Below are 9,340 nucleotides of genomic sequence, written 5' to 3'. Positions count from 1 at the left end.
CCACGTTTATTTTTTTTTTTTTCTTGAACTCCGATTCTGCACGATTTTGCCCCCCTGCTTCAGGGCTAAAGTAAGAGGGTACAAAAAAAAGTGCACAGGGTACATTCAAGTACTCAATGAGTACAATCCAAACCAACAAAAAAAAGTTCGATTTTTCAAACTTCGATGCCAACTTCACATAGCTATCTAATCGGAATCTATGATACTTTATAGACAGTCAAGTTTATGGCCTGTGAAATGAAGGCTGGAACAGAGCCAAAATGCCTGTGTGCATAAATGCCTGTGGATGACTCTATTTTGTGGCCATACATTTTTTACGATCACTTCATCCAGATGCATATTGCCACAAAAATCTCTTTAAAATTTTTTTCTCAGCATTGAAAAAGAATAAATATTTTTTGACTCACCCATTTTTTGGAACAGTGGAATGTACTGGGAGAGTCCGATCTCCGCGAGCCACTGGTCAGCTTCGGTGAGTTCTCCATTCTTGCCATTAGCTGCCAGCATTAATAATTTTCCAAGTGACAAAACCATGGACAGGGCTAGAAATACCCCTGACAGTACAGTTGACCATCTTGCCATTGCAAATATCAATCTAAATAAACGGATAACATTGAATCTCATTTAACATCATTCATCAATTCAAGGTCTTGTGATTCATGCATTCGAATAATTCTCATTTTCGTTGCTCCAAAATCCCAACTCCGACTTTATCCTAAATTTGTTTGTAAACAAATAATCCGGTGACCAATGGAACTGGATTCTTACCACATTTTCGGTATTTCTGGGAAGACAGATGATTTTTAGCTGCCGGTGATTTAATTTTATTTATTTCAATTGCATGACACGATGATACGGTAAAAAAATACACTTGACGTTCGGAGCCCGGTTTAGCATGGCTATAACTTTCAGGAAAACCCCCAATAGCCATGAGTGGATTCGTTGGTTAGCTTTAAATATATCTGGGTTCAATCCTGAAAGATGGCATCACTCGTGAAATCCTGTACTCCCCGCAATTCACCACGAGAATTCAAAATATTAAATAAAAACCTGAACATTTCGATTAACCAGATGTAAAACAGGAGTAAATAATCATCGTTATTAAATTTAAATACATTTTATTTATTCTACACCGCTGGTTAAATTTCACAAACGTAATTCATGAAATTTTCGTCGCAATGATAATCAGGATAAGTAAAGTGTTGGTGACTATAATAATTTTGGCTTGTCGACGTACTGTTTGCCATGATGGATAATTGTTGCGAATGTACCTGCCACCATGGCACCCCAGAAGAGCATGTAGAGAAGAACATCTGTGGTGTAACTCGATGGCAGTATGACGTGAGCAATGAGCATCGATGATGCAATTAAAAGGACCAGAGGGAATGTTGCGTACCGCCAATTCCTTTCGAATTCCAAAGGACATTTCACACTCATGCATTCACCGTCTTGAATGATGTACCTTCCAAGGAATAAATCAATGGCGTCCTGACGATATCCATCAGCAAAATTATTTTTATAATATCTCGTCAAGGAGTTGATGCCATCCCTGAGTGCCCCAACCTTCGTCCGCTTGCCAGTCCTCGTGAAATCAGTTTTCAATGCTCCAGTCCCGGAATACTGAGTGCTAACGACATCAGCATTGTCAGCCCAGACGTGTTTGAAGAGTTGTTCGAAACTGGGATGATCCTCGAGTCTCGTCAGAATTCCCATTCTCCCCAGGGCGTCAGTCAACGCTCTTTTAGCCAACATGCTTTGGACAACGTTCGTCCTGTCAAGACAATCAATGCAATTTGTCCTGAAGACACCGTCCTGCACGGAGAGCAGAGCTCCATCCCTGGAGAGAAGAAAGTAACCCATCTGCTCCTGATCGTGCGCCAATCTATCCATGAGAATGTTCAATCGATCCCACCTCATGTGCCTGCACTCAGCATGAAAATCAAAGGCCTCATATCTCACATTTTGATTGCCTATTCTCGCCACAGTATCCCTGAAGGCTTTCTCAAGGACGTCCTCAGCTCCACGATGATCTATCAAATTCACGAGTATCTGTTTTCCATAATGAAAAATCTGGGTATCAAAATGTCTGGATGCTGCGACCTGGTGATTCTCGTGGGAGTTGAGCTGGGGCTTTGGCTTGTACTTCAGATTGGGCGATTGCTGCCAGAAGAGGGGGATTGATCCTCTCGTCTGAACGAAGGAACTTCGATCTCCATTTACCTCAATTATTTGCTCTGTTTCAACGTAATTGGAGACATTACCGTTGGCATCAATTCCTCGGGAGAAGAGCCGAGTGCCAGCCCTGTGAACACTTCGACGAGAAATTATTCCCCAATTGAATGATATACCATTTACAACAACAGTATTCAGGGAAATGAATCCATGGATGATTGGCAAGCAGAATTTCGCGTGTTCGGGGCGTGATGACAAGTCCTCCAGGAGGTAAGCATTCCAGATGAAGCGAGAATCTGCTCGTTCATGGAGTGGCATCTGGAGAAATTCGGGTGGTGTATTGTGCAGCCTCTGCATGGAATGACTGAGATCGTATGTGTAACTGAAGTAAAAATACGGTGTATTTAACACTGTCTTTATCATCTCCAGGTAAGTCGTGTTATTTTGAATTTGCTTTTCACTCAAATGCAGGTCTGATTTTGAATACGGTATGACCTCGGTGGTGATGGTCTTGAAAATCTGCTGGCCAGCAATCGTTCCAATCTGTTCAGCTTCAGTTACTACTATGAAGTATCTACAAGCTAATAGACGAATTGTTCCGACTATTCCCCATATCTTTCGTCTGCTCGCTGTCTGGGGAATTTGACTAGCTGTTCCAACTGCTCCCAAATTAAACAAATTGCACAATTATCCCCCAGTACTTCAATTAAATTCAGTAATGAATGATTTTAAATTTACCTTGGGTAAAGATATGTTGATTCAGTCTGTCAACTATCAGCAGCACTTTCGTGCCCACTGCCTCGACATAAAACTTTTCATTTGTTGTGTACCTGAACAATGGACAATTAAATAAACAATCCCATCTGTTCAAAACTGAAATCAATGAATTTGAAAAATCACTCACAGATACAAATCGTCGTAGACATCAGTATTCCCAGCCATTGTGGAATGCCAAAGTCAATTGAAAAATTGATTAATCGATTAATAAAAGCAAACGATACCGCATCAATTAATATACCAGATAATTGATCTCTGATAACGAAAAAAAAAATCGCAACACCAATTGGTTAAAATTGACCGCAGGTCACGCGAATAAGTGAAATATTTGTGGACTGTTCGAGAAGTTCGTCGCAATATTCCTTTAATTACTCGTTATTGTTAATCTTGATGATCACATTGGGAGAAAAAAAACGTCGCTCGTCATGCTGCATGCAGTAATTGACAGGTGCATTAGCAGAGGATCCCTCCAACCAGAGAGGATTGACTAAAGTGGAGGCTCAGTTCTGGGGGTTTGACTGACCCCAGCGGCATCATATTACTGCACCCCAAGAGAGGGAGGGCGCCACACGCAATTAACCTGGGATTAATGGCGGATTTTCAAGACGACGGTAGCACAGAATCATTCCAATCGGTCCAATCACAAGTGATGATTTGTAGCTAAGCCACTCGAGGCATGAGCATTCAACGTTGTCCTAGGGTTAGTTGACTAGAGAATGATAATACTGTAAGAAAACCAGAAAAAAAATGAAGGAAATAGCGGCTCCACAGCAGTCGAGTCATCCCCTGACGAATCATTTTGCGACGAATAACGGAAATTCCAGTGGAAACAGCGTGACAAATGGTAACAATCAAAAGAGATACGCTGTCCTGAGCACCGAGTGGATATCAACAATTGGTGAGGAATTGGGAATGCACCCACTACCTGATTCTGTGCTGAAGAGACTAGCTGAAGATGCCTCTTATCGTCTACGGGAGGTTCTCCACAAGTGTGTGACAAGAATGAGGCACAGCAGACGGCGACGACTCACATCGACAGATGTCAATTCAGTGATAACCAATCTCTGTGATGCTGATCCAATCCTCGGGATTCCGGATCAAATGCCAAGTTATCACTCTGAGGCTAAAGTATTCGTTCCTCATGAGAGCTTCATCGATCTCACCAGTAGATCTGTCAATCCTGTGAGCCTGTCACAACCTGGAGCTCCTTATCTCCAGGAAACTGAGATATGCGATGCCAAGTTGACTGAGGCCAGGCACAATTACGCCAAGAGAGCACTCAAGACCATTTTCAATGGATCGCAGAAGACTTTTCAAGTATTGCTGAATGACTGCTCTACTAATCCACAACTCGGGGGCGAAGGGGTCATTGATACCTTGATATCCACAGCCAGGTCAACAGTCATCTCGAATAATGCTCAGTACACTAGAGTTACAACGAGGACTTGTCAATTGATCATTGCTATTGCCTGCAACAGTGAAGCTGTTTATCCTTATCACTTGTCTTCGGTGAATTTTCCATTCAAATAGATCCTCTAAATTCGGTTGAATGATGTGTCACTGTCACTTTTATATTTTTTTTAGGTAGAAAAATTGACGGAATTGCTGCTGGAATTACTGCTGGGCTCCAGCTTCATAAATCCTCATGTTGAGTCGTTATTCAAGACTTGTGCACTGAAATTAATGCTGAGATGGCCTTCGGTGGCGGATAAATTCACTCCAATGTTGGAGGATGTTTTTGTGAAAGAGGACAGAGGGATTGCAGCCACTGACAAGAAAAGACTGACTGCTATGGAGCTGCTGGCTGGTGTCCAGCCTCTCACGTTCTTCCAGCAGGCACCTGGAGGTCTTCTCTCTTTAGATAATGTTGTTAAAAGGGCACCTGCTGGGTCAGCCCTTTGGGAACAATTAGCCGTACGTATCGGATTTATTCGAAATTTATATCACCTCGTAATAGTCAGTCCCAATATATTTTTATAATTTTAATGTGAATTTCTAGTTGTCTGTTTGTGCCTTCATGAAGTCAAGACAGCAGGGTCTCGATTTGTCACCCCTAATCGAACATTTTGGGGACTCAATACTGCCTTATCTCAATAAAAAACAGGATAAAATTGAGAGCAAGGAAAATTCAATGCCTGTGGTTCTTCCAATAATAGTTAGGAGTAAAATAAAATATGCGAGTATTAGACAGTGTTTGAAGAGCAGTGGGGACAGACAAGTGACCTTTCCAGACTCGATATTACGAGGACCAAGAAGAGAAATCAGGTAAAATTCGGTGGAAAAAATTGATAATTCATCTGTATCGATATTTTTACCATGTACTTCTGCACTCCAGGTTTGCCTTTGCTGGTGGTCGTCCAGTTCCCCCGAACAATTTACGACGAGTGAGTTTACGTGCCAGTTACCAAATACTCAGGAGTGATGTGCGTGCCACGACTGCACTAGTCGCCTGCCGACGACTCCTGATACTCAAGGATAGAAAGAAAAATTTCCGAGGTTCTTACAATCTAGCTGATGTTCACTTGTAAAATTTGTCATTTAATTATTTATGTGTTTCATCGAGTGTAAGTCTGAGGGACTATTCGAGCCTCTGAGTTTCTCAGAATATTTCATTGTGAGGACATTAATTCTTTGGGAAAAAAATTAAAAACGAGAAATTTGATTGTAAAATTTCATATCATTCTCAATATTATTAATTCTTAATTTATTCAATAATTCATGCATATTCACTCACAATCGAGCCTTCCAGAGCTGATAATTAGGGTATTCACAATTCGGATTGATTTTTTCTTTACGAGTTTCTCAATTAATCTCAATTAATCTCCTCTGATGGGAGGCAATCTCAAAGACTCCTCGATATTCCAAATCGATGTAGATAAAATAATTAGTACTATCACTTTGATTATATCATTCTCATTAAATAATTCCGATAATTCCACCATTTATAATCTAAAATCTGACACCAGCCTGCCAAAGCGGGTCGTCCAATTATTCTACACACGAATGACTTTTCCAATTAAAGACAATCTTGAAGACCTCTCGGTATTTCCGATCGAGGGAGACAACAAGAATTGATGAGACCGGTCTTCTTAAAATGAAATCTCAGTGGTACCTGCGAGAAAAATAAATAAAAAACGACTGAAATACTCCACTCCATATTGCATTAAAAAAAAATAATAATTGAAGCTCGTACCTCAGCAAGTCGTCGTTTGCTCAATACCCTGTCTTTATAGAAGAATCTGATGTGACCATCGAGACACACAACGGTTGTTCCCTCATTACTCCACTCAGCCTTGGACAGACAATTAAATACAGGTGCAGCCTCAGACCTTCCAAACCTGGCGAGCCTGCCAGATTTCCTAAAGTTGGTTCTCTCGACCTGACTTTGATCCTCTTGACCTCTGTCGTCATCATCATCTTCCTCAAAGACAGAATCGGCAGGTGGAGAGACATTGCCAAGCCACTCAGCAACATAACGATCCTTCGTCCTCCATCCAGTTGCCTCCACATTCACCTGATTTTTCACAGACTCTGGTTGCATCCGCCTGAGTGGCAGATTCGTTGCGTCATCCTGAGCCTCAGAGCCCGACGCATCCTTGAGGACTCTGGTGGCCATGGGACTTACAAGATCCACTATATGATCATTAACAGCAATTTGAGGGATGAATCCAGTTTTTCCCATATTATTATTGATCTCAGGATCGATAATTTCCATCGACTGCTCATCCCCAGGTTTTTCCTCACAGGAGATGTCCTCGAAGGGATTGAGTGATGGCCTCGTGACGATAATCGCAGGCTTTAACAAGATCTCCTCAGAGCCTTGAAGTTTATTCCTCATTTTTTCTCTGTGCGTCAGCCAAAAGTCTTCGATTTTCCTGGCGCAGGCAGCCCGATGCTCCTTTCTGTACCTCTCGAGCTCGAAGAATAAAGACTCCGTCATGAATATCCTCTTGCTCCCCAGGTGCATGAGAACAGCGATATTCTCGGAGCCCACGATTTTTCTCAGAGCCGCTTCGAACTGCATTTTAAAATCAATCGAGTGGATTGGAAGGTAGTACCTCCTGGAGAATTCTTCGTAGGTCAGACGTATGGGAAATTTGCATTTGGCCAGAGGTAGAGCATCGATGATACCCGAGGAGATGAGCTGCTCCCTGAGATCCTCCTTCACGCAGTCCTCTGCACGTCTCGGTTTCACACACCTGATGTAATGAGCATCACATTTATTGAGCTCCACCATCAGAGAGTCCATGCTACTCTTCAATTTCGACAGAGTCGTACTCTTTTTGCTGGCAATTCTCCCATGATCGTTGAGTGTGTCATCAGGTACATTTGTCACGACTTTGAGAAGGGAATTCGAGGTCTGGTAGAAGCTGGTGGACAGCTCCATCGGGACTTTGTCAGTGTTCTTCTCCAGGAGATCGTGGATGTCGTACTCGACAGGGCAGGAGTAGTGACTGATGACGAAGGAGTGGGCGTGACCCTTGAGGAAGATCCTGGCATTGGACTGTCTCATGAACAGCTGCTGTGAGACGATGGAGGGACTCGGTGGTCTTGGGGTCTGACAGGCGTCGTTCATCGTGGAAAAGAGGCTCTGCTCAATTATACTCAAACGATTTCTGTAAATTGTCAGGGTTGGAGGAGGAGGAAGAACACTGAGCCCCTCCTCTGCGAGGGCCCTCTGTCCATTCTCCAGATAATCCTCCATAAAATACAACTGGAGTCGCTCTGTCGTGTAATTAATGCAGAGCTGTTCAATACCGTTGGACTCGAAGCACTCGAAACCGAATATATCGAGAATTCCCAGCCAGTGATTATCTCCCTTATCCGAGATCGTGTCGTTTATCCTGTCGACGAGGGAGTGGAATAATCTGTCGTAGATCCAACGGATGATGCTGAAGAGACGATGACGACAGGCCTCCGAGGTTCGCAAACCCCTTCGATACATCGTGTGGCGTCTTCTCGTGCTCTTCGGGCAGATGAGAGTTGTCGTCAGGAGCTCGGCTAATTCGTGTTCCTGAAGAGAGGATAATCTGCAGGCGTTGGTGACAGCTGCCAGGGATTTCTCATCAGTAGTGTCCATGTTCCAGTTCTCTGGAGACGTCTCGTGGAATTTAATGTTCCCCATATGGAGAAGGAGAGCGAGAACCTGGAAGATCTCGCTCTTGTAGGTATCAGTAAAACCGAGGGTCTGCATCGCCTGGGCAGTGGCAACAAAGGCATTTTGGTATGTCAGGAACCTCGAGGGGTGACTCTCCCCAAGGATCTCGTAATTATCGCCCTGGGAGAGACCCAAGGGCGAGAGCTCTTCAAGTGAGAGTCCTACCATCATCTGATAAAAAATTTCAAAGTTGTCGTAGCCCTGTGTTACTCTCGTCCTCTCCAGGAGAAATGAGTGGATGCAAGCACCTGTGATTGCTCCACCATTGTACTGCAGCTGGACGAGTTGTCCATGTCTTGAACTACTTGGATTTCTCTTGGTACTTCCTGTACTGAATGCTGATACCAGTGGACAGACGTTACCAATCTCATGTGCAATGTTCTCGACACCATCTGAAAACTTGAGCTTTCCTGTGTTCCTGTCGATACCTGCCAGAAAATCCAGTATTTTGCGGGAGCTGAAGGTCTTTCCTGTTCCACTTTCTCCACTTATCACTATCACCTGGGATTTATTCCCCAGGCCCTGGACTAGTCTGTAACGAGCTCGATTTGCTATTGCGTACAGGTGAGGTGGGGCATTCAGGAGGACCATGCCCATGTCCTTGGAGTATTGATTGTGGTGGGACTCATCGTACAGATCTGATAGAATCTCAATACCAGGATTCACTGCCAGCAAGAGAGGACCCACCCACGTGTAAATCTGACCACGTTCCAGGCGATGGAGCAAGTACTCAATTGCTAAGAGGTCGCAATTAATTAATAATCGAAATCCCTCCTTTCCCTTGAGCTTAAAAAAATTCTATCATTTTTAAAAATCGCGCCGAAATACTGGGGCAATTCAATTTTCTCAAATCTTGAAAAATACAGATATACAGGCTCTCAATTTTTTATTCAACGATTTGATAATTAATTAAAATAAAATCAGTGATAATTGAATGAAGTAAATAATACGAATAATTACGTACAATCAATATCTTCGGAAATAGCACTGAGATCGTTGATGTATTCCCACCCAAACGGCGAAATCGGCGTCTAAAATCGAAATTCCGATGTTCAGAAAATAATTTGAGAGTGCAGTATTTATAAAAATCAGACAATTCACCTTCGCCATTTCCAAAGTCCGTATTCCACTTATGAAAATAGCATTTGTACTGAAGGAAAATCTCTCTGAAGTGATCGGGCACTCCTCGTATTGTTTACAATATCAAGGCTACGGATTAAATGACAACAATCG

The 9,340-nt window shown here is 42.9% G+C and overlaps 4 protein-coding genes across 5 annotated transcripts in view; 1 reads left to right on the top strand and 3 right to left on the bottom strand.

Annotated features, from left to right (window-relative positions):
• Positions 1-932, bottom strand: part of LOC105269245 (apoptosis-resistant E3 ubiquitin protein ligase 1) — a 17,253-nt gene extending 16,321 nt beyond the window's left edge. For both annotated transcript variants that reach the window (XM_011309330.1, XM_011309331.1), the window contains exons 1-2: positions 769-932; positions 408-595 (exon numbers count right to left, since the gene is read on the bottom strand). In XM_011309330.1, the coding sequence (XP_011307632.1) occupies positions 408-582 (175 nt within the window). In that variant the 5' untranslated portion in view covers positions 583-595; positions 769-932. The remainder of the gene's footprint in view (positions 1-407; positions 596-768) is intronic.
• A 169-nt stretch (positions 933-1,101) lies between these two features.
• On the bottom strand, positions 1,102-3,458 carry Sac1 (Sac1 phosphatase). Its single transcript, XM_011309327.1, has 3 exons — positions 3,077-3,458; positions 2,911-3,002; positions 1,102-2,831 (listed from the first exon to the last, which is right to left on the bottom strand). The coding sequence occupies exons 1-3, from the start codon at positions 3,112-3,114 to the stop codon at positions 1,210-1,212; spliced, it is 1,752 nt and encodes a 583-aa protein (XP_011307629.1). The 5' UTR covers positions 3,115-3,458; the 3' UTR covers positions 1,102-1,209.
• A 152-nt stretch (positions 3,459-3,610) lies between these two features.
• Positions 3,611-5,842, top strand: LOC105269240 (uncharacterized). The gene is made up of 4 exons (XM_011309325.1): positions 3,611-4,458; positions 4,534-4,863; positions 4,949-5,214; positions 5,285-5,842. Exons 1-4 carry the CDS (start codon positions 3,697-3,699, stop codon positions 5,475-5,477), a joined length of 1,551 nt encoding a protein of 516 aa, XP_011307627.1. The 5' UTR covers positions 3,611-3,696; the 3' UTR covers positions 5,478-5,842.
• LOC105269241 (unconventional myosin-XIX) lies at positions 5,841-9,320 on the bottom strand. The gene is made up of 4 exons (XM_011309326.1): positions 9,209-9,320; positions 9,072-9,138; positions 6,143-8,844; positions 5,841-6,061 (listed from the first exon to the last, which is right to left on the bottom strand). Exons 1-4 carry the CDS (start codon positions 9,215-9,217, stop codon positions 5,966-5,968), a joined length of 2,874 nt encoding a protein of 957 aa, XP_011307628.1. The 5' UTR covers positions 9,218-9,320; the 3' UTR covers positions 5,841-5,965.
• Between the last annotated feature and the right edge of the window lie 20 nt (positions 9,321-9,340).

Source organism: Fopius arisanus, unplaced genomic scaffold (assembly GCF_000806365.1).
Source record: "Fopius arisanus strain USDA-PBARC FA_bdor unplaced genomic scaffold, ASM80636v1 scaffold00066, whole genome shotgun sequence".
Taxonomy (NCBI): domain Eukaryota; kingdom Metazoa; phylum Arthropoda; class Insecta; order Hymenoptera; family Braconidae; genus Fopius; species Fopius arisanus.
The sequence above is the reverse complement of the archived record's forward strand: the minus strand, read 5'-3'. Positions and strand labels throughout refer to the sequence as shown.

Coding starts and splice junctions, on each gene's coding strand:
- Sac1 (XM_011309327.1), bottom strand. CDS start 3,114: ATGGCTGGGAATACTGATGTCTACGACGATTTGTATCT. Junction 3,003..3,076: donor GTCTACGACGATTTGTATCT/GTGAGTGATTTT, acceptor TCCATTGTTCAG/GTACACAACAAATGAAAAGT. Junction 2,832..2,910: donor TCAACATATCTTTACCCAAG/GTAAATTTAAAA, acceptor ATTTGGGAGCAG/TTGGAACAGCTAGTCAAATT.
- LOC105269240 (XM_011309325.1), top strand. CDS start 3,697: ATGAAGGAAATAGCGGCTCCACAGCAGTCGAGTCATCCCCTGACGAAT. Junction 4,864..4,948: donor CCCTTTGGGAACAATTAGCC/GTACGTATCGGA, acceptor GTGAATTTCTAG/TTGTCTGTTTGTGCCTTCAT. Junction 5,215..5,284: donor GGACCAAGAAGAGAAATCAG/GTAAAATTCGGT, acceptor TCTGCACTCCAG/GTTTGCCTTTGCTGGTGGTC.
- LOC105269241 (XM_011309326.1), bottom strand. Junction 8,845..9,071: donor TATTTCCGAAGATATTGATT/GTACGTAATTAT, acceptor GCGACCTCTTAG/CAATTGAGTACTTGCTCCAT. Junction 6,062..6,142: donor GCAAACGACGACTTGCTGAG/GTACGAGCTTCA, acceptor TTTTTCTCGCAG/GTACCACTGAGATTTCATTT.